The 25,150-nt window shown below is 42.1% G+C and overlaps 1 protein-coding gene across 1 annotated transcript; it reads right to left on the reverse strand.

Annotated features, from left to right (window-relative positions):
• Nucleotides 1–5,034: 5,034 nt before the first annotated feature.
• On the reverse strand, nucleotides 5,035–17,486 carry LOC138977782 (uncharacterized). Its single transcript, XM_070350388.1, has 4 exons — nucleotides 17,426–17,486; nucleotides 12,385–12,460; nucleotides 7,130–7,255; nucleotides 5,035–6,560 (listed from the first exon to the last, which is right to left on the reverse strand). The coding sequence occupies exons 1-4, from the start codon at nucleotides 17,484–17,486 to the stop codon at nucleotides 6,296–6,298; spliced, it is 528 nt and encodes a 175-aa protein (XP_070206489.1). The 3' UTR covers nucleotides 5,035–6,295.
• Nucleotides 17,487–25,150: the final 7,664 nt, after the last annotated feature.

Genomic DNA, 25,150 nt, shown 5'->3' on the forward strand with positions numbered 1-25,150 from the left:
TACAGTGTACGACTGGCGTTGAAGGAAACATGCATTGTTATTTTGTTTCAAAACTCCATATAAAACACTGACATGGTTGTAAAATACGTAAGTACAATTTGTCTATTTCTAGTGAACGCAAAAAAGATAATATTAATGCTGGAAAGACATCACTCTTAAATACTCAGTTGTGTGCCATATTGAAAACGAAAGAAAACAATCGCGCATAGACTTCCCTGCATTAATTCCTTCCCTTTCCTCGATCAGTGCCTGCAGGAGACACACAGACTGCGGTTAACAGAGTAAGGGAATCTTACAAAGATACCATGCACGTAGACATAAGGATTACACCTCCCCATATATCCCCTTTTCCATTTAAATATTCAGATATTTCACAAACAGAACTGTCACAGTCAAAATCAAAGTTTATTAGAAATGTCACAAATTTGCAATAGACATAAAATTGCGACAAACGGGAGAAAAAACAAAAACATTTCGAGTGTGCAAACGCTTAACAAAAGGGGAGTAAGGGAGAATACAATCAACCGTCTACTCATTTTATTTCCCTCACAGTACCCGCCAAATTAGTGCTTTACAGGTTCACTCCTTTCTCGTGGGGCGGGGATGTAGCTCAGTCGGTAGCGCGCTGGATTTGTATCCAGTTGGCCGCTGTCAGCGTGAGTTCGTCCCCACGTTCGGCGAGAGATTTATTTCTCAGAGTCAACTTTGCGGTGTGCAGACTCTCCTCGGTGTCCGAACACCCCCGTGTGTACACGCAAGTACAAGACCAAGTGCGCACGAAAAAGATCCTGTAATCCATGTCAGAGGCGTTCGGTGGGTTATAGAAACACGAAAATACCCAGCATGCTTCCTCCGAAAGCGGCGTATGGCTGCCTAAATGGCGGGGTAAAAACGGTCATACACGTAAAAGCCGTGGGAGTTCCAGCCCATGAACGAACAAACAAACAAACTCCTTTCTCGTAAAAAAAAACCCATTTCGGCTCAGCATTTCAGATCTGACCATGATTTTACATTGGAAAAGACCAAAACTCAATGCTCCAACAGCCTGCTATGATGAGGTTTAATTGTTTTTATTTTTTATAAATCAATCAATTAAAAACAAAACACCAATCGCTTCATCAACTAATTCCCACTGTGCGCAGAGCTGAGCACTAAGACTGTTGCCTGTGGTATGTGACCAAGTGGAGGGATGGTCTTATACCACGGAAAAAGGCTGTGGCCAAATGTGACCCTCCACCACGGAATGAGTCGCATGTCACCTTTGCATGATTTTCATATTTGTACATTTTCTTAAAGAGTTTTGTATGCTCTATCCAGTGGTGAAAACCGTTTTAGAAAAGAGTTATAAGCCTGTGACTAAGGTGACCCTCACACTGTTACCAGACACTCCCCGGACTTATATTAAGCCTAGCGCAGAACCGCGCGAGGTGACATGCGACTCATTTCGTGGTGGAGGGTCACAAATCTGAGGTGGCGATTTGCAAGATACAGCTGTTCTACACGAGCATAAATGGTATTTGTACGTTTGTACAAGCGAATGAGAAATAAAACGTCAGACTCTTCATTTATCAGCATGATGACGTGAAAGAGGCCTAACAAAAATTCAATGTTACCGGTTCTCAGACCGACCTTATTAGTATAACAAATGACCGTTACATATGTATAATAAGCAGGGAGGTTGGACAATATATCACTGTTGTATCTCATTTTCTGTTGTAATTACTAGTATTTTCGGTGGAAACACTCATTTTCATTTCAAGTCAAAAGTGACATAGTAATTACTATTTAAAACACTACGACTTAATGCGCTTGTTTTTTTTTGACGTTGAGAAGTGTTCACACGTGACATTTGGATTATGCTGTCCATACATCGTATGCTTTAAAATTGAAAGAACAACAAGCTAGGGGAAGGTGCGAGGAGAGCGAGAGAGAGAGAGAGAGAGAGAGAGAGAGAGAGAGAGAGAGAGAGAGAGAGAGAGAGAGAGAGAGAGCGAGACAAGACAAAATCTTTATTATCGAGGGTAATAGATAAGCAAGAATATATGCTTTTTTACATCCAGCCCTCGCCACACACACACACACATTCTGAAAAACCTCGGCACAATCATTTGAAAGGGAAACATTCAACAAGTTTCATGGCTGTAACGAGGCTAAATGCGGAAAAATCAATAACAAAATTGCAGATGTTCTAACCCTTTGGCCTGCGTTGCTGCATTACACCGAGGCTGTGTAAATAAGCAGACTGATTTGCAAACTAAATAAAATCTAACCCGATCTTCTCTATCCATCGACAAAAACGGTAGCAGACACACTATTCTTTTAAATGGTAAAAATCCTCTTTGAAGTTAAAAAGGGGGAGAAAACACAGAAGAAAAAAAGAAAAACCGTTACCTGATTCCTAAAACAGCCAAAACATGTCAAAACTGATCTGGTCTAAAAAGCTATCAAGACGGTAGGGAAGACAAAATCGTCTGGAATAGTAAATCCCTCTTTAAAATACCAACAGAACCTTTACCCTATCTATTGAAATAAAGAGCCAAGAAAATAGTGTGTAATAACACAGATCCCCCCCCCCCCCTCCACCCCCCCCCGAAAAAAAAGAAGTAGAAGAAGAACAACAACAAGGAAACCCAAAACAAAACAAAACAACAGCAAACAAATAAACACCACGCTCGTTGGAATCAAGCTGTCATTCCGGCTTAGACACAGTTCCGGTAAAAGGGAAATAACTCTTTTACTGGAAGAAGACGCTGTCTTTGTGACATTCAGTCCAGGAAATCAATACAGACTTGTGTGCCGGTTAGAACCATGGCAGAATCCATTAAAAGCTGCGCGTAAGCTGAGTTGGATCTTTGATAATAGAGATAGTCGTGTGTTTGAGATTCTTTGCCCCTCCTTGTTCTTTCTTTATTTGGTGTTTAACGTCGTTTTCAACCCTCCTTGTTCAATTTGAGCAGAGTACTGAATCTGCGGTGCCCTCGGTACACTGACATTCTCTTTTATGTCATTGAGTGCATTACATCGTTACGTTTTGCACAAACAACTCTTGATACAAAATAGAACCACCATACCACTGTATGGCAAGACGATTGGGTGGGCAACTCCTGAACATCGTTACGTTTTGCACAAACAATTCTTGATACAAAATAGAACCACCATACCAATGTATGGCAAGACGATTGGGTGGGCAACTCCTGAACATCGTTACGTTTTGTACAAACAATTCTTGATACAAAATAGAACCACCATACCAATGTATGGCAAGACGATTGGGTGGGCAACTCCTGAACATCGTTACGTTTTGCACAAACAATTCTTGATACAAAATAGAACCACCATACCACTGTATGGCAAGACGATTGGGTGGGCAACTTCTCAACATCTTTTTCTCCAACAAATGCAACGGACGATGGAAAAACATCCATTTAGCTAAATGTCTAATCTTTTTGGCCAGACTATTCAGTATTATTGGAAGGGAGGGGAAGTGGGTGGGAAATGGGGTAGACGTTTTTGTGCCTCAAAAGGACAGACGCTAGAGGTGTGTGTGTGTGTGTGTGTGTGTGTGTGTGTGTGTGTGTGTGTGTGTGTGTGTGTGTGTGTGTGTGTGTGTGCGTGCGAGCGCGCGCTCGTGCGTGTGTTTGTGTGTGTAAAACGAAAGACGAAACACATTTCATTTGTTGAACACAAGGTTTGTTTTCAAAGGGAATGGAATGGGGACTGTAGGGGAGGAGAGTGAGGGTGTCATCAATCCCTATTAAACACGTTGACACAATGGAAAATGTGACGTGTGTGTTTGGGCGTCTGTGGCTGGGAGTGGGTAAAATCGCACGCATAGAATGGAAGCGGTGAACAGAATTTTGTGGGAAAGCATTCAGATACATCAGCAGGGACGCATGAGCTTAGCCAACGATTTTTAGAGTTTTAGGAAACCAACATCCAGCATCACCCGCCAGGCTCTCACTTGGAACCCGCAGGGGAAAAGAAAGAGATGGAGGCCGAGAAACAGCTGGAGGCGGGACACAGAGGCAGAACTGAAGAGGCAAGGCAACAGCTGGGCAGAAGCGGAGAGAACAGCCCAGAACAGGAGAAATGTCGTCAATGGCCTATGCTCCGCTGGGGGCAAAGGACCTAAGTAAGTAAGTACTGGGTTCCACATCTGATCATATTTACACACACTGAATGTGGGAGGATTTTGTGCAAGGGGACGTCACTCTTCAAAAAAACCAAGACACTTGGTGATGATTCACACAACCAGATGAAAGGAGGGAGTACGATACGATCAGCCATCCTGTACCCAGTGTAAAAGACGAACTTCGGAAATAACTCTGTCGTGCCTGTATGGACTGCGAAAAAGTGCATATTCTAGCGGTTTTGTTTTTTTTAACGCCCAGCCGACCACGAAGGGCCATATCAGGGCGGTGCTGCTTTGACATAACGTGCGCCACACACAAGACAGAAGTCGCAGCACAGGCTTCAAGTCTCACCCAGTCACATTATTCTGACACCGAACCAACCAGTCCTAGCACTAACCCCATAATGCCAGACGCCAGGCGGAGCAGCCACTAGATTGCCAATTTTAAAGTCTTAGGTATGACCCGGCCGGGGTTCGAACCCACGACCTCCCGATCACGGGGCGGACGCCTTACCACTAGGCCACCGTGCCGGTTATTCTAGCGTTTAGTGAGGCAAACTTCCCACGTGTTTCAAAAACAACCCTCGCTAGTGACTGGCATGGGATACTGTCACGTGGGAAAGTTTGGCTGAATACTGATAGGAGTATTCACTCTTTCACACCCCATACAACCCCAACAGAGTTATTTCCCAACATCGTCTACTCTCCAACCCAAAAAAGTCTTTCAATGACTAACGACAATCAGTAAGCAGACCAAACAGAACAAATGAAAAGTGGACTCACTTTAGGCACACACACAAAAAAATTGTCTGTTTACGGTAACATAGGCAAAAAAAAATAGGGTCGGTAGGTCGGGATTTTTAAAAATAATTTCCCCCCCCCCCCCCCAAAAAAAAAAACCCACATATTTTTAAATTATTTTGCCAAAAAACAAAGACTTTTTTTTCCCCCAAATGCCAAAAAAAAGTCTAGGGTCGCGCGAAAAAATAGGGTCGGTCGGGATACCGTAAACAGACTTTTTTGTTGTTGTTGCCTTAACAGTTGATACACCTGCAACTACAGACAGTGTTCTTGTTTCCGAAGAAGACCCTTTAGAGTTAAACGTTCAGTTTGAATATGTGTATCAACTCAACCGTTAAGGTGAGTCCTATTTTCAATGTTTTTGTTTTGCCAAAAAACGTTCATCTGAAGATATCCTCATTCCCCGTACACCATCTTGTAAATCAGCAGGTATTTGTCCAGGCTTTTACATGAGATAAGAGCGCCCTTCCACCAGAGCGCATAACACATATCTACAACTTGGCGAACTTCTGTGCAGAATAAAAACTGTGTGCTTGATTTATGTTGTAACAGACGGCTATGTCAATCTGCAAAATTAAAATCAGACAACAAATATTACACTCTACAAAGAGGAGGCAGCCAGACTCTTAATTGTGTGTATATGTCCAAATGGAAGGATGATCTTAGCCCGTATAAGATCTAGGACAGACTTGTGTAGCTGCTTACATGATCGTTTACGCGCGAACAATGGTCCTTTCAACAAACCCCGCACAAATCAGAGAACCACGACAGAAATATGCAATAAAATAACAACGGAAAAAACACATAATATCTGTAGGAATATGGGCGCCATATTCACCATACAAGTTTTTATATACAATTTTTTTGAGGTTATCTTTTTGTGTGTGGAAGGAATAAAGGAACACATTTAAAAAAAAGAAAGAAAACCCAAGGATAATTATGTCAATATCAATCAGGGGGAGAATGGATACAGAGAAAACAACTAATTAAATAATATCCTTTCGTGAACAAGATAATATAAACATCTTTCTTAAACCCGTGTCTTTCATCAACAATGTCAACAAGCAACAATTACAACGTTACAAGAAAACCTCTGATCGTTCCCTCCAAACCGTTTTAAAACTGGCAACTTTTAACAGAACGCAACATAAACACGATACGAATACCGTCACAGATTTTTTTCCGAGTACTACACATTCGTTTACAAACTCATGCGACATAAAAAAAACCACGTCTTAACTTGTGTAATTTTCCGTGTGCTAGCATACACCGTTCAAGCTAACAGCATAATTTTAAAAGTTGCCGCTTTATAACTCTGTAACAACAAGTCGAAACAAATTTTCCCAGTTAGGCCAACACTGTTCACGTTTTCTCCTGAACCTCAATGGTTATTCCTGCATCCTCTTCTTCAGTATCCAGTGGGTCGCACATGGGAACGATGGGGAAATCTACGTCCATGCAAAAATCGTCGTCAATATCCCTCGCGTAAACGGGGAAGCTAAAAATCTCTTCCGGTGACGTCAGTCTCTCGTCTGCGCTCCCTTCCTCTTCCGGTACGGGAATGAGGCGGCGCTGCGATTCGAACGGAAGTGACGTATACCGGCGTGTTGGAATCGGAGCAAACGGCCTGCACAATAGAAAGAGAAACAGTCAGTAACTCAGGCGTTGCAACAAACAGCTTGATTTTACACGAGATAGTTTCTTCGCAGTGAAACCAATCCATTACACAGACAGACAGACAGGAAGACACACACAAAGAGAAACACACACATGCACAAAGACACACACACGTGCACGCATGCTAGCACGTATGCGCGTGCACACACACACACACACACACACACACACACACACACACACACACACACACACACACACACACACACACACACATACACATACACACACACATACAAAGTGTGTGGGGGCTAGATAGACAGAAAGCGTGCGTGTGTGATCGTGTCAGTATGCAGGTTGGTAGGACGAAGAATGAGTGTGTGTGTGTGTGTGCGTGTGTGTGTGTGTGTGTGTGTGTGTGTGTATGTGTGTTAGTGTGTCTCTTAGTGTGTGTGTGTATGTGTGTGTGTGTGTGTGTATGTCAGTATACGCGTGTGTGTGCGCCTGTGCGTCAGTGTGCGTTCATGCGTGCACGTGCGTGTATGAATGCGCGCGCGGGCGTACACGTGTAATACTTACATAAAAGCTCGTGGGTCGTTGCGAGGCTCCAGTTTGCTGAGGTCGGGCTGTACCTCCATGGCGCGCGTCTCGGGCTTGTTCATGTCGTCATACGCTATGGCCTCGTCCGCCAAGCTGTCGGACCGTCTGCACACACGTCATTACACACGTCATTACAATCACATCACTGTGTTCATGTCGTCATACGCTATGGCCTCGTCCCGCAGACTGTCGGACAGTCTGCACACACATGTCGTTACAAACATATCACAGGCCTTAGTTTCTCTAAGAGCACAGCAAGCCAAGAAACAGGACACCATGCTAGTTATAAGACCACCTTCCCTTTCAGAGCAAGTTTTTACGACGACCGGCACGGTTGGCCTAGTGGTAAGGCGTCCGCCCAGTGATCGGGAGGTCGTGGGTTCGAACCCCGGCCGGGTCATATCTAAGACTTTAAAATTGGCAATCTAGTGGCTGCTCCGCCTGGCGTCTGGCATTATGGGGTTAGTGCTAGGACTGGTTGGTCCGGTGTCAGAATAATGTGACTGGGTGAGACATGAAGCCTGTGCTGCGACTTCTGTCTTGTGTGTGGCGCACGTTAAATGTCAAAGCAGCACCGCCCTGATATGGCCCTTCGTGGTCGGCTGGGCGTTAAACAAACAAACAAACAAACAAGTTTTTACGATGGCTTACAGGTGTGGTTTTGAAATTCAAAGCTAAACGCAGAAACACCCCAGCATTTGACGCGGGATAAACGTTTTGTAAGAAATGTAAATAAATAGTGAATGGTCTTCCGAAACAAAATACATCTTTATACTGTACTCACTAAAACAAAGCCAGCACAAGGAAAGTGTCAAATGATTGCCTTTGGGGGCTTCTTCGGGACAACATTTTAATTGTGCTGTCTTAGTATTTTTAAGTAAAGAACTGTTTTGTGTTTTTAACATATTTATTTCATCGGCAGTAATTTTTGATTTTAAGAATAATCGTTGTTATCGGTGTATTTCACCCAATAACTTTTTACCCGATAAAATCAACAATGTATTCTTGCTCAGAACCTTCAGCAGCTGGACTTCGTTTTAGTTTAACCTCAAAGCCACAGATGGATCGACATTTTGGTCCAAAAACGTATTTTGGGTTCTCAGCATGATTAGGTACTTTGATTATTGTGCGAAATAATGTTGTCATCTTCAACCTCTTTCTTGCAATAAAGCAATGGTTTTCAAAATGTTTTATTAACATTTGACACCATTTTGAAAACTTTTGACGCTGTTTTCTCAAAATAGTTTGATGGGAACTCTTCATCTTCTTACTTTTTAAACAAAATATGTTCATCAGAATTGATGTCTCTACACAGTTACGGATCCGGAGAGACTTCTATGATTTATCGAGGAACTATTTAAGAAGTTCTGTAAAAGTATAATAATTTGCTTTTTCCCGAAATGTATTTTGTGCCTGTGATATCTACCAAGGGAACACAATCTGTTCATAAATATGAATAAGTTGCTCCGTTACTGGATATAGGAGCCCGTTTAGAGTGAAATAAAACACACTTCAAAGTTCTATCTTTATTTTTCTGAAAGATGAATGTGTCCCCAAAACTTCATGTGTTACCCTAAAAAGTAGCAAAAAAAGTCAATTCTGACCCATAAGTCCTTCAAATATTACTTTGCAATAAAAACACACACACTTTTTCTGAGTTTTTTTTTTATTGAGGACCTTGACAAAATAGTGAAAAGCTTTCCACAGAAACAAATCTTAATTTCCGTGCCATCTCTGCCCTTAACGCGAAAAAGCCTGGTAGGATCTTTGATGGGTTATATAATTGATCACACGGGATGAAAGGCACCTTGAATCAGAACAGGAAGCAAGCGAGTCACGTGAAGTGTCATTTCAAAATGTCAAGCGATCAAATTGCATCCCCTGTCAGACAGACAATTGGTGCTCTTTGCATGAAGATGACTTATTCAATTCTGTTGCAGTAAAAGAGGTCACAATATATCAACGAGCTGAAAGACTCAGTCTGCAAATGGGTCATAGTATGTCAAAGTGCAGTGGCCTCGAAGAATCCGTTTGTCAACAGATCGCAATACAGGTTTATCAATGTGCAAAAATCTCAGTGTGCAAATAGGTCACAGTATACCAACGTGTATATCAGTCAAAATCAGTATGCAAATAGGTCACAGTATAACAACGTGTATATCAATTAAAATCAGTATGCAAATAGGTCACAGTATATCAACGCGTAGAGACCTCGAAGAATCAGTATGCCAACCGGTTACAGTACATCAACGGCATATGTCACATTATTTCACATTGTAGAGACCTGAAAGAATCAATATGCAGTAGGCCACAGTATATTCATTTTTATGGACAATTATAGGTACCAAGGTACTTTCTTTTTGTTTTTTGCTTTTTTGTGCGGGTACTTTCTTTTTTAATTCTCTCATCCCCATACGATCGTTTCGAAGAGATTTTCATTGGAAAATACAACAAGTTGTGTAAGACGAAATTACTACATTTAGTCAAGCTGTGGAACGCACAGAATGAAACTGAACGCATGCTGCATTTTTTCACAATGACCGTAGTCCGCCGCTCGTGCAAAACGTAGTGAAACTGACGAGCCTGTTTAGCGCGGTAGTGGTTTCGCTGTGCTGCATAGCACGCTTTTATGTACCTCTCTTCGTTTTAACTTTCTGAGCGTGTTTTTAATCCAAACATATCATATCTATATGTTTTTGGAATCAGGAACCGACAAAGAATAAGATGAAATTGTTTTTAAATCGATTTCGGAAATTTAATGTTGATCATAATTTTTATATTTTTAATTTTCAGAGCTTGTTTTTAATCCGAATATAACATACTAGATGAATACCCGGCTTCGCCGGGAAGAAGTAGAGCCGAATACCCGGGGTGAGTGGCGCACCGTACGCCGGCTTCGCCGGGTAAGTGGCGCACCGTACGCGATTGACGCCACACGAAGGAAGGGAAATAAACGCGCAAAACACTGGAGAAGATAAGGAAGAGTTACTACTGGGAATGGATGTACAGAAAAACCATAAAAACCAAAATCGGTTCGGCGCTGCGCGCTGAGAGCACGTGTTGAAAATTTTCATCGACCAGATTGTGTCCGGGGTCTACCTGAATATGCCCACCAAATTTGAAGCAGATCCATCGAGAACTTTGGCCGTGCATCGCGAAGTGACAGACAGACACACACAAGCCGTATATAGATATAGATTTATATGTTTTTGGAATCAGAAAATGATGAAGAATAAAATGAACGTAAATTTGGATCGTTTCATAAAAAAAATAAATTTAATTACAATTTTGAGATTCTTAAAGGCATATGTACGCGCTCCCGTGTTTACAAAGTGTAGTTTGCCCATAATCGATGTCAAACGCACCATAAGACCATATAATGACGATATGTCACCATGCGCGGACCATAATACATGCATTACAGCTTGTTCTAGCCTCTGAAAAAGTGAGGATGTCAACAAAGCCGCGGTGTTAGCTCCCTTGCATCAACGTTACATGTGTTGCCAAATCTATAAATAGGACGATCCAGATCAAAATGAAAATTAACATATCTCAACATTGAAGGGGTCCTAGACCACAATATTTTGCAGGGAACTTAATTTAGCATGTCTCCAGCTGTTGGTAAAGCAATTAGCGTGTATAGTCATCGAGTACATATGCCTTTAATGACCAAAGTCATCAATTAATTTTTAAGCCACCAAGCTGAAATGCAATACCAAAGTCTGGCCTTTGTCGAAGATTGCTTTACAAAAATTTCAATCAATTTGATTGCAAAATGAGGGTGTGACAGTGCCGCCTCAACTTTTACAAAAAGCCGGATATGACGTCATCAAAGACATTTATCCAAAACATGAAAAACAAGTCTGGGGATATCATACCCAGGAACTCTCATGTAAAATTTCATAAAGATCGGTCCAGTAGTTTACTCTGAATCGCTCTACACACACACACACACACACACACACACACACACACACACACACACACACACACACACACACCACGACCCTCGTCTCGATTCCCCCTCTATGTTAAAACATTTAGTCAAAACTTGACTAAATGTAAAAAGAAATGAAACACTTTTGAAATAAAGGGGAACATCGAAGAATAAGAGGATCGCAAATGAGCAATTATAGAGTCCTCGAAAAATCAGTATTCAAATGGGGCACAGCATATCAAGGTTTAGAGACCTCGAAGAATCAGCATGCAATTAGGGCATAGCATATCAACGTTTAGAGACCTCGAAGAATCAGCATGCAATTAGGGCATAGCATATCAACGTTTAGAGACCTCGAAGAATCAGCATGCAAATAGGTCACAGACAGTATATCAACGCGACCAAACCCCGAAGAATCAGTATGCAAATGGGTCACAGTACATTAACGCACAGAGATTTCAAAGAATCAGTATCGCAGCATGTCACCGCCGCACCTCTTCGAATTGTCTAGCCTGGTCGTCTGCATGCCAAACACACTTGGCGTCTGGTCCATTATCATGGAAATCAGTCTGTGTGCAAGCTCAGTTGTTGACCGCCTGCACGTGTAGCGAATGAAGAATGTGTGTATTCTGCCTTACCGTACACATAGGTCAGTGTATACCTCGACCTGTGCTCTTGCGCGACTAACAGTGCCTGATTCTGTGATATTTCAATGTGATTTGTATTGTAACAGCTCCATGTGTTAATTAAGTAAACATATAGTACAATATTCTGAATACAATAACCATACGTGTGTGCCTCTTTTAAATGTTCTTGTTCTTGTAATTGTATTTCGGTGTGTAATTTATAATCGTTGACAGGCAGGTTAGACGTGTCGAAGGCAATTTTTCGTTTTAATGTATTCATTTTAATGGACAATAAAGTGTAGTTATTGTTATTGTTATCATTATTGAAGGAAACAACTGTTCTGGTGTGCCGGAAAAGGATACAGTTTATAAGTTATACCGTCATGGCGGTAGTACGCTGAGATAAAAAAGAAAAAAACAATTCCGGCTGTACTCGCCTTTACAAGGACAGCACATACAATACTAAATCGAATTTTTGCTTGTGGAATCTTCTTCAGGACTAACAAACGAACAAACAAACAAACAAACAAATAGGGACACAAAAAGCAAAAGCTGCACGGAACGAAAAAGGTATGAACAAAAGACGGAGGGTAAACACAATAGATGTCAATAGTAAGCTAATTAACTGATTGTCATGATTGTCATAAAACTGGTGCGATTAGAAGACCTACGGATGCTGCTGCTTAATGAGGTCGTACTGTGTAGGAACCTGTAATCCGTTCAAGGACAGCTTTTCGACAGAGGAAGCTGCAAAATATGGATAAGGACAAGGATAGGGATGAGGAACTATATGGTCAAGTGAGGCTACCCTCGTCGGAATTAAGGTTGCTTATTTCATGGGGAAAGCGAGCTGCCCAACAGTACGGCTCTGCCCACTTTTTGTGTTCTTTTTCCTGCATGCGTGTCTTCGTGTTTCCACGTCCTGAGACTTTCGCAGTGAACCGGGGATCTTTATCGTGCATGCACACCGTGGCGGGGTGTTCGGACACCGAGGAGAGTCTGCACAAAGGTTACTTACTATGGGAAATACATTCATCTCCGCACGTGGGCGTCAAACCCACGCCGATGTCGACAACTGGTTTCAAGCCAGCGCCACTATCGACTGAGCTATCTCCCCGCCCCAGACACACACGTATACACATGCTCCTTCAGACTGAGTGGGTGTTGTTTTCCTGTTATTTCTTCTAATAAGAAGAGTGGATCTGGAAAAAGGACTCGCTGACCCTGGCCTATCGCAAAAGCAATCTGTTCACAATTACTAGAGGACATTTTTTTTTACGCTGTTCTGTTCATTTGACAAGAAACAGTCCATTGTCTTCCTATCCTGCAATTACTCTCAGTAGCGACTTACGACAAGATTAACCGAAGACTTAATTCTGATCAATACGATAATTGTTTTTTGAACAAATGGCTGAAAGGTTCGCAGAACGATGGAAGATGGAAGACCTAAAGATGTGTTCAAGCGTGTAAGCAGAATACACAGAACAACACGATGACTTTAGCGTTACAACAGAATTACAAGCGTTGATGTTAAGACAATGAAAAGCTAACTCTTTGTCTTGGTGAACGGGTCAGACCAACAGGAGAACAGCGCTTGTGAAGTCACCGCTATATTATAGGCTGCGTGTGCATGAGTCGGCATCGAGAGGCCCGGCAGCTCAGTTGGTAGAGAACTGGACTTGTGATCGGAAGGTCGCAGGTTCGAATTCGGGCCGGGACGGACAGGGGTCAACTTTATGTGCAGACCCAGATATGGAAGCCATGTCTCATCCCCGTGTCACCACAATGGCACGTAGAAGATCTTGGTCATTCTGCCATAAGTGCAGATGGCTGATACCACCTAAACACGCATACACTTGTGTATCTCGTCAAAAGCCGTGAGGGCGTAAAACTCGAATCATATAACCCATATCTTGTCCTTAAGAGGCGAAATATTTAGCCTGTAGGACATAAAGCATTCTCTCTTTCTTTTTTGTCGGCATCTGTTTAAATGTTCCCTCTCCTCAGACCTGGGAACCCCAGTTTTGCACTAGGTGTATTATCAGAAAAATTAGCCCACTCCACACAGCATTTGAACATCCATAATTCAATCACGCTTCACACGCGTCCGGCGCACCGTTACTTAAGTTTAAAAAAACATTCAAAACTAATGCTTCTTTCGATGTTTATTGACAAAAACTGTAATCATGTGTCAAAATACTGGATAGGCTACGGGGTGCGCTGGTGAAGAAAAGTAGTCGTATTTGTTTTTCACTGACCGTACTGATCGTATTCTAGACAATCAAAATTATCATGCGAACACAATACGGATAAATCGTATGGGTTCCCAGGTCTGTCTCCTACATACTCTGAGATTTTCTCCTCCCCTCTGCCCCCCACCCCCTTCTCCCTTCAATTCCATCAACAACAAATTCCATCAACAAAAACAACAACACAATTCGAGAACGAAGTTTGTCTCAGTGCACTGGTCAGACCAACAGGACAATAGAGCTTGTAAGGTCAAAGACAAATCTAAAACTTCCTCCGCTCCTTCGTCCACCCCCCCATCCTCCACTACCACAAGCCCCTCATCTCCCTTGAAACCAACCCCCTCCTCCTTCACCTAAACAATATTGTTGTTGATGCTGATAATTTCTCCCGAAGAGCTTGACTGTGCAACCAACTACGAACAAGACCTTGGTTCAGGTCATACGAACATGGTCAAAATTGCCAATAATTATCAATGAAAACCGTGATTGCTACAACAAGTGCGAACGATGCCAAACCATTTTCTCCGTAATGTCGACACACAGCTAGGTTTGCCACAAAATCTGCGATGAATCGATAAATAAGCTAAAAGTTGGCTGAGACTTTCTCACTGCCCATTGTGGACCGAATTACAGAGTGTAATAGCCTTTTTCACTGCCCATTGTGGACCGAATTACAGAGTGTAATAGCCTTTTTCACTGCCCATTGTGGACCGAATTACAGAGTGTAATAGCCTTTTTCACTGCCCATTGTGGACCGAATTACAGAGTGTAATAGCCTTTTTCACTGCCCATTGTGGACCGAATTACAGAGTGTAATAGCCTTTTTCACTGCCCATTGTGGACCGAATTACAGAGTGTAATTGCCTTTTTCACTGCCCATTGTGGACCGAATTACAGAGTGTAATAGCCTTTTTCACTGCCCATTGTGGACCGAATTACAGAGTGTAATAGCCTTTTTCACTGCCCATTGTGGACCGAATTACAGAGTGTAATAGCCTTTTTCACTGCCCATTGTGGACCGAATTACAGAGTGTAATAGCCTTTTTCACTGCCCATTGTGGACCGAATTACAGAGTGTAATAGCCTTTTTCACTGCCCATTGTGGACCGAATTACAGAGTGTAATAGCCTTTTTCACTGCCCATTGTGGACCGAATTACAGAGTGTAATAGCCTTTTTCACTGCCCATTGTGGACCGAATTACAGAGTGTAATAGCCTTTTTCACTGCCCATTGTGGACCGAATTACAGAGTGTAATAGCCTTTTTCCTCCGCTAGTTTTGCACAGCTTATCTTGGAAAAAGGCTTTCGTTATATTGAGTTCGCACGCACGTACACACTGACACAGACAGACCAATAGACACGTACGCACACACAACCACACACGCACGCACGCTCGCACGCACACACACGGACACACGCACGCACGCACGCACACACGCACGCACGCACACACAGACACACACACACACACACACACACCACACTCGTTCTCGAGCACACAAACAGAAAAACCATAGACAGATTAAACTAGAAATAACTGAGGATATAAAGATTTAAACTAGAAGAAATATTCTTTTTGTGTAGTGAGAAAACTCAGTTCGAAAGTATCAAAGAAAATGACAGAAGACAAATGTTTATTCTAGAAGGAGAGAGAGAGAAAGCGAAAGAGAGAGAGAGAAGGGGGAGAGAGAGGGGGGGGAGAAAGAGTGAGAGAGAGGAAGAGAGAAAGAGCATATAATTATGTGCGCGTGTGTGTGTGTGTGTGTGTGTGTGTGTGTGTATGTGTGTGTGTTTGTGAATGTGTGTGAGTATGTGTGAGTGTGTGTGTGTGTGTGAGAGAGAGAGAGATACAGAGAGAGAGAGAGAGACAGAGAGAGACAGAGAGAGAGAGAGAGAGAGAGACAGAGAGAGACAGAGAGAGAGAGGGAGAGAGAGAGAGAGAGAGAGAGAGAGACAGAGAGAGACACAGAGAGAGAGAGAGAGAGAGAGAGACAGAGAGAGAGAGAGAGAGAGAGAGAGACAGAGAGAGAGAGAGACAGAGACAGAGAGAGAGGGCAAAAGACAATCAATAACCAGCCTTCAGGAAGAAGCGTGTTTACCTGTAGAAGAAGAAAGAAAGAAAAAAAATCTAAGGCTATTTCTGAGCCAAAAAGGTCACTGGCAGAAAAAGTAATGATCTGCCACAGAATTACGACAGCGTTTCCTTTCAACTCAAGGAACAAAGGCGAGACATGTCCAGTCGTTTTCTCCCGTGCAGATGAATCAACTAGCAATGGACGGGAAAATAAATTAAAAAGATGATGAGTATGGGTTTTTTGTTGACAAATAAATCGGCAGCTCCTGTTGACAGGACAAGAGCAAGACAAGACAAATCAAAACAAACAATCTTATCGTTCATAATGATGAAATACAAAGGCATCACAGTCTCCGAGCCATCGACTATCAGTTATACTGTGCACAATAGCCCAAACAGTTGATTTAAATGTAGGATTGTGTACGCAGGCAAATGGTAATTCAGGTTTAGTATATTGCACACATATATGTGCGCGCACACACACTTGCACACGTAGATACACGTTGACACACACACACACACACACACACACACACACAGGACACACAGGCACAGACACAGACACAGACACACGCGCGCTCGAGCGCGCGCACACACACACACACACACACACACACACACACGGCACACAACACTCACGCGCACGTAGGCTACGCACACACAGGGGGTTGGGTAGATAGCTTGAACACACCCGTCTGGGCACTCTTTTTACATTTAGTCAAGTTTTGACTAAATGTTTTAACATAGAGGGGGAATCGAGAAGGCCGGACTTCGGTATTGCATTTCAGCATGGAGGCTTAAAAATTCAATAATGACTTTGGTCATTAAAAATCTGAAAATTGTAATTAAAATTATTTTCTTATAAAACAATCCAAAATTACTTTTATTTTATTCTTCATCATGTTCTGATTCCAAAAATATATAAATATGTTATATTCGGATTAAAAACAAGCTCTGAAAATTAAAAATATAAAACTTATGATTAAAATTAAATTTCCGAAATCGTTTTAAAAACTATTTCATCTTATTCCTGGTCGGTTCCTGATTCCAAAAACATATAGATATGATATGTTTGGATTAAAAACACGCTCAGAAAGTTAAAACGAAGAGAGGTACAGTAAAGCGTGCTATGAAGCACAGCGCAACCGCTACCGCGCCAAACAGGCTCGTCACTTTCACTGCCTTTTGCACTAGCGGCGGACTACGTTCAGTTTCATTCTGTGAGTTCCACAGCTTGAATAAATGTAGTAATTTCGCCTTACGCGACATGTTTCTTTTCTTAACCCTTTTCTTCAAAAACTGTGTAACCCGGAAGGTTGTGCTCCCCTTTCCCATACATGGGATCGCTGAGACTAAAAATAGCGGCCACCAAACACACAGTCTCAAACCCATCTGCAAGTCGTGAATTTCCGCGTTGTTCGGTCCCCTTGCTTTCGTTCCATCCGCCATCTCGAACCCCCCCCCCCTACCCCCCCCCCTCTCTCGCTCTTCCAGTCCTGTCGTTTGAAGTTGCACAAAGGAACAGTTGGCGCATACAGCAACAGGTATAATCATGCTGACTGCCATCACCCACAATCCCCTCCTTCCCAGTGTGCACCACGCGTACCGGAAGGACGTTTCGTGCATGCTCAACTTCTATCAGATCGGCGCGGCGTCACTGCCTGCCCACTAGTTCTACCCAAATATTCTGGTGCATCACAGGTTTTTTTTAAGTTTGTGCTCCTACAAGAATAATATGTAACCGTGTGCCGAAACACTACGATCACCTCGGGAAGCGAAGTGCAATCAAACAGGATTAAAAATGTTAGGGCTAAGAAACTGTTATGCAAACCCGAAGGTTTCCATGAACATACAGACAATCGGAAACCACCAGACCCCATCACAAACAGAACTCTACAATCCACAGGTGTTGACTTTAAAGGCCAACAACTCGGGTGTAGAGTCTGCTGTGAAAGGAGCGGTAGCCTCCCCTGTCACAATCGCCCCCGTTTGAAATGAACTTCGTCCCGAAGTTCCGAACCGGGGGACCACTGTCCATCCCAAGTTCGCAGAATGGGAACAGCACGAAAATGTTCAGTGGTCATATTATGCCATTACCTGAACATATCATGCCGAGTCCCATCCTGCTCGCATCGCCAGATGTAACCGTGTGCCGAAACACTACGATCACCTCGGGAAGCGAAGTGCAATCAAACAGGATTGAAAATGTTAAACTGTTATGCAAACCCGAAGGTTTCCATGAACATACAGACAATCGGAAACCACCAGACCCCATCACAAACAGAACTCTACAATCCACAGGTGTTGACTTTAAAGGCCAACAACTCGGGTGCAGAGTCTGCTGTGAAAGGAGCGGTAGCCTCCCCTGTCACAAATAGCTAGGACTAAATTACTGAATAGTATCAACACAGCATAATCTCTTCTCCTTGTAATATTCGACTGTAGACTTAACATTTTATAACGAAGATCATAATTGTTATATTTTTAATTTTCAGAGCTTGTTTTTAATTCAAATATAACATATTTATATGTTTTTGGAATCAGGAAATGATGTAGAATAAGATGAACGTAAATTTGGATCGTTTTATATTAAAAATTTTTTTTTACAATTTTCAGATTTTTAATGACCAAAGTCATTAATTAATTTTTAAGCCACCAAGCTGAAATGCAATACCGAAGTCCGGCCTTTGTCGAAGATTGCTTTACAAAAATTACAATCAATTTGATTGAAAAATGAGGGTGTGACAGTGCCGCCTCAACTTTTACAAAAAGCCGGATATGACGTCATTAAAAGTATTTATCAAAACAAAAACAAATAATGTCCGGGGATATCACTCCCAGAAACTCTCATGTCAAATTTCATAAAGATCGGTCCAGTAGTTTGGTCTGAATCGCTCTATATGTACACACACGCACAGACAGAAAGACACACACACATACACCACGACCCTTATCTCGATTCCCCCTCTATGTTAAAACATTTAGTTAAAACTAGACTAAATGCAAAAAGAAAAAAAACTCTCAGCTAAGGATGTCTTTTGACGTCCAAGACTAAGAAGAGGAGTAAAACGATAAGTTATCAGAGAGAGAGAGAGAGAGACAAGACAAGACAAGACAAGACACAATCTTTATTATTGAGGGTAATACATAAGCAAGAATATATGCTTTTTGACATCCAACTCTCGCCCTAAGATAGGGTCAACAAGAACAGAAACAATATAATCAAAGTACTATCACAGTAAAAAGGTCTAAACCATATGTAAATATTGTGCAGCAAAGGGAAGCTACCCACGGAAAAATAATCATCGAATATCCTGTTATTAACCAATGAGCGCTGGTATGCATATTCGGTGCGGATGCATGATTTGAAACGAAGTGGATCTTAGCGGCTCGCAAACGAAGATTCGTCCAAATGATGGTTAAAAACAACCTGCAAGGGACGGAAGCTGAAAATTAAAGGTACATACAGTTCAAACAATCATTCAACTGTATTTATTTGACCTTACACAGAATGTAGGAAGAGGCAAACCGTCTTGAACAATATTTTCCCCCAGGAAGCGACTCCAAGAACACAGAAGACTCGAAGGTGAGTGACGTACCTTGTAGTCTTTCTGTGATAGTAGTAGTCCAGTGGACGATACCTCCCGCCTGTGACCTGTTCACGTCGTGAAGCTCGTGCGTGTATGAATGGACTGACGCCAGTGTGTTTGTCTGCTTGGACTCTGTTCGTTGGTGGTAACATTGTTTGCAAAGTCGTTGTTCCTATCATCAATACTTATGGAGGCGGCATTCACAGAACTGTTGCAAGCTTGTCCTACCTTTGACTTCGTCTGTCTCTCACAGACACGTTGCTGATCACGGCGTACTTGAGACGGAGATTTCTTCTTCCACTGACCAGTTTCGCGGTGACGAATGGTGTAAACAGAATTTCGCCCGTTACTGGTTATTTTCCAGGATGTCACTCTGTTTTTTGACAGTAGCGTGCAAAGGAGGTCTTCTGCTGCTTCTGGTAATCCGGAAACATCCATTTGGCTAGGCTTGGATTAAACAATCGACTGTTTTGTTCAGGAGCCTGGGACAGTAGGGGCGACCACCCCCAACCAGGCGCGTTCACAGGTGGCGGATAGTGTGATAGCCTTCAGATATGGAGGTTAGCTGCGAAATAAGCCAGGCTTGCCAGGACGAATAAGCAGTCGCGGACCAACTGGCGGTGCTTCCAACAGGATGGGGCGAGGTAACAGGTGGCACTGTTACACTCAAGAAATACCCCAGGTGTCCAATGACGGGAGCATCATGCGAACAGGAGCCGCATTTTAAGTTCTAGCCCTGGGGAAGATCACCTCAGATAAACAAACCAGCCAGCTATGGCCAAATAGCCGGGTAGACTGGACTCGACAGCCCTGTAAAGCCACCAGTCTAGGAGAAGGATCACTCCGATATAAAAACACGCTGAAGCCGGATGAGCTGGGCCATGTATGGCGCATAACGACAGCTCAACGCATCAACGCTCATATGACAGACGTTCAGGAGAAGAAAATGTGCGCCTGTGTGACGTTTTCATCTTTCGCCGTGTTGATATTTCGCTTCTCGGCCTCGTTGATCTAGTATAAACTCTACACTGAACAAAAAAACATCCTTCGATAGTACTGATGAGCGACCTTGTGTACCTTACATTCATGGGGCCAAATTTGTCCAACCAATTTGTTTTATTTAACTTAGAAATTTGATTCATCCTAAAATGTTTTCCTTCTTACTCAAGGGACGTAACCACTCAGTACACGTTTTCGAAGAATTCGATTTTGGGGGTGAAATCTATTAAAATTTACCACCAATTTTCTTCACATGCAAGAAACTGACATGCTTTTCGTCCATAAATAATTTCACTTCTTAATTTTACCAGGAAACAACATTTCAGTCTTGAGTATATGTCGAGGGGGAAATATGTACACAGGCGAAAGATGAAATCGTGACACCTGCCCGCCAATGCCGATGACCTTGACTCTTGAGAGAGACTTCGGAGAGAGAGAGAGAGAGAGAGAGAGAGAGAGAGAGAGAGAGAGAGAGAGAGAGAGAGAGAGAGAGAGAGAGAAAGAGAGACAGAGACAGAGACAGAGACAGAGAGACAGACAGAGAGGCGGGAGTGAAAAGGAAGAACGGCAGAGCAAGACTAAGGGGGATAAACTAGCGACACTTCTAGACCAGGGATTTGCCGGCAGAGGGCACCCCAAGATAGTTTGCAGCCAATTAGAGCTCACGTTCGTGCCTCGGGGCTGTTCTGGGAGCTGTGTATCCTCCCTCTTATCATTCCGCAAGTAATTTGCAACTTTCAATTTTCTTCTCCCGGGCACGGCTGAGGTGGGTGTGTTGCTACGTAGGCGAAAGCCTGAGAGTGAGAGAGGGGGGAGGGAGAGAGAGAGAGAGAGAGAGAGAGAGAGAGAGAGAGAGAGAGAAATCTTTATTTAACGAGGGTAATAAAGTAAGCACTTTCGGCACATTTAACATCCAGCTCTCACCATTAAAACATACGACAGCGACTGACCCCAAAAATTGACTACGCTAATATTCTGTTACAAGTTTGTCTGTGATATGTTCAGAATGTGTTGAAACAAGAGTGAAAAAAGTCGTGAAATCTACCGGAAAAAGTAGTGAAATCTACCGGAAAAAGTAGTGAAATCTACCGGAAAAAGTAGTGAAATCTACCGGAAAAAGTAGTGAAATCTACCGGAAAAAGTAGTGAAATCTACCGGAAAAAGTAGTGAAATCTACCGGAAAAAGTAGTGAAATCTACCGGAAAGACTTTATGATACCGAATTCTGAATATGATGACATGCCAAAATATCATATAAACGAGGGTTGGGTAATTGAATGGGGTATCTGAGAGATCAATTATAATCACAGGACCTATTGTGTACGTTGTGTAAATACGTTTGTTGCAATGAAGCGTTTTTATTTGAATTATTCTTTTCTTTATTTGGTGTTTAACGTCGTTTTCAACCGTTCAAGGTTATATCGCGACGGAGGGAAGGGGGGAAATGGGATAGAGCCACTTGTCAATTGTTTCTTGTTCACAAAAGCACTAATCAAACATTTGCTCCAGGGGCTTGCAACGTAGTACAATATATTAACTTACTGGGAGAATGCAAGTTTCCAGTACAAAGGACTTAACATTTCTTACATACTGCTTGACTAACATCTTTACAAACATTGACTATATTCTATACAAGAAACACTTAACAAGGGTAACAGGAGAAACAAAATCCGTTCGTCGCCTCTTACGACATGCTGGGGAGCATCGGGTAAATTCTTTCTCGTCCCAACCAATATGGGACTCCCCCTAACCCGCGGGGGGCATTTGAATTATTGCAACGTGTCTTTCCGATATGGCTCGAAATGGCGTAATTTCATGACGTTCCCGTAGGCTAAAATTAGATCAGTTTCTCTCATATTTCCTGGTGCATCTGAGCGATTTTAACCAAATATATGACACATTGGAGAACAGAGTCGACACAATCACATATTAAAACATTTAAACAATTGACCGTGCCATTTTTGTAGAGACCTACAAAACGTACCAACACGTATACATGGTCGTACTCTTTAAAAAAAAATAAAAAAAAATAAATAAAAAATTTAAGTTGAGTGATATGTAAACGCGGTTTCAAAGTGGTCAACATCTTTCATGTCCGAAAATAGATATAAGAACAGTTTCAAAATGTGTACAATAATGATACTCTTCCTAATGTTTGTTGGGAATTGAACGCAATGCATGCACAAGAACAACAGAAATACCGAAATACGAAGATTGTAGTTGAATGGCAAAATCAAATGAAGTATACAAAAGCAGAAAACATCCCCCCCCCAAAAAAAAAAAAAAAAACCAAGTCGCGTAAGGCGAAATTACTACATTTAGTCAAGCTGTGGAACTCCCAGAATGAAACTGAACGTAGTCCGCCGCTAGTGCAAAAGGCAGTGAAAGTGACGAGCCTGTTTGGCGCGGCAGCGGTTGCGCTGTGCTTCATAGCACGCTTTACTGTACCTCTCTTCGTTTTAACTTTCTGAGCGTGTTTTTAATCCAAACATATCATATCTATATGTTTTTGGAATCAGGAACCGACAAGGAATAAGATGAAATAGTTTTTGAATCGATTTCGGAAATTTAATTTTGATCATAATTTTTATATTTTTAATTTTCAGAGATTGTTTTTAATCCAAATATAACATATGTATATGTTTTTGGAATCAGAAAATGACGAAGAATAACATGAAATTGTTTTTGGATCGTTTAATAAAAAAATAGTTTTAATTACAAGTTTCCGATTTTTAATGACCAAACTCACTCATTAGTTTTTAAGCCACCAAGCTGAAATGAAATACCAAACCTCGGCCTTTGTCGAAGATTGATTTGCCAAAATTTCAATCAATTTGATTGAAAAATGAGGGTGTGACAGTGCCGCCTCAACTTTTACAAAAAGCCGGATATGACGTCATCAAAGGTATTTATCGAAAAAAAGAAAAAAAAGTCCGGGGATATCATACCCAGGAACTTTCATGTCAAATTTCATAAAGATCGGCCCAGTAGTTTAGTCTGAATCGCTCTACACACACACACAGACACACACACACACAGACACACACACACACACACATAGACCACGACCCTCGTCTCGATTCCCCCCTCTATGTTAAAACATTTAGTCAAAACTTGACTAAATGTAAAAAGAAAAAAAAAAGAAAGAAAGAATGTCAGCGAAAAAAAATGCTAATAAGTATTAACTTGTACATGCGTTCAGCGAATTAGTTCATATTTGGTGTATTTTATCTTCAGACGAGTGAGTGTGGCTACCAATCAATGTCAAACCTGATAAGTCGATCCCCGAATTTGGAACATATTTTCGAAAGAACATCAAAGTTAATTTGGTCATCTGACCTACAATTTTGAAACTTTTTGACCTTATCATCCCCAATCTGAATTTAATGTACACCAAAGATGAAAGAAGTCGCAGAACACATGCACAAGTTATTACCATTTTTGTGCGTGGGTATTTTTTTGGAGGGTCGCCCTCTATCAAAAACAAAGGGAAGTAATTAGCAATCTAAAATAAACAAAACAGTTTTGCGAGCTAGGCGGAACCCGTTTCCTGCCGCATGACAGATTCATAACCACTGAAATAAAGAAGCAACTTTTATCCTCATTAGTCTGATTCTTGAATACACAAAAAATCATGTTATTCTGGGATCACTGAGCGGCCTCGGTGAAACGGACCTGGCGCCTGCGTAATTCCCATCTCAGACAGGAAGAGAACAGCGGGGGCGGGCGAAAATCAAGAAAATTGACAAGTAAACAGGTGAGTGGAGGAGGTAGGGGTGGGGGGGGGGGGGAGGTACGGTGGAGGTGGTGGAGGTGGTGGGCGGTTGTTTGGGTCAAAGAGAGTTGCTGACACAAAGAAATGCAGACAACGAGCTCAAAGACACAGCACACGAGGATCAGCGGCAGAACGAGCCAAGTTGAGTACGCACAGAAATAGGCGGGCTATTCTCCAGAGTTGTGTACCATTTTCTGACATGCACTTTTAGTCCTTAAACTGATTATAACATATATTAATTTGCAACTAGAATGTATGCTTTTTACTCTTTTTACATTTAGTCAAGTTTTGACTAAATGTTTTAACATAGAGGGGGGGGGGGGGAATCGAGACGAGGGTCGTGGTGTATGTGTGTGTGTGTGTGTGTGTGTGTGTGTGTGTGTGTGTGTGTGTGTGTGTGTGTCTGTGTGTGTCTGTGTGTGTGTAGAGCGATTTAGACCAAACTACTGGACCGATCTTTATCAAATTTGACATGAGAGTTCCTGGGAATGATATCCCCGGACTTTTTTTCCTTTTTTCGATAAATGTCTTTGATGACGTCATATCCGGCTTTTTTTAAAAGTTGAGGCGGCACTGTCACACCCTAATTTTTCAATCAAATTGATTGAAATTTTGGCAAAGCAATCTTCGCCGGAGGCCGGGGTTTGGTATTGCATTTCAGCTTGGTGGCTTAAAAACTAATGAGTAAGTTTGGTCATTAAAAATCTGAAAATTGTAATTAAACTTTTTTTTTATTAAACGATCCAAAAA

Source organism: Littorina saxatilis, linkage group LG10 (genome assembly GCF_037325665.1).
Source record: "Littorina saxatilis isolate snail1 linkage group LG10, US_GU_Lsax_2.0, whole genome shotgun sequence".
NCBI classification, from domain to species: Eukaryota; Metazoa; Mollusca; class Gastropoda; order Littorinimorpha; family Littorinidae; genus Littorina; species Littorina saxatilis.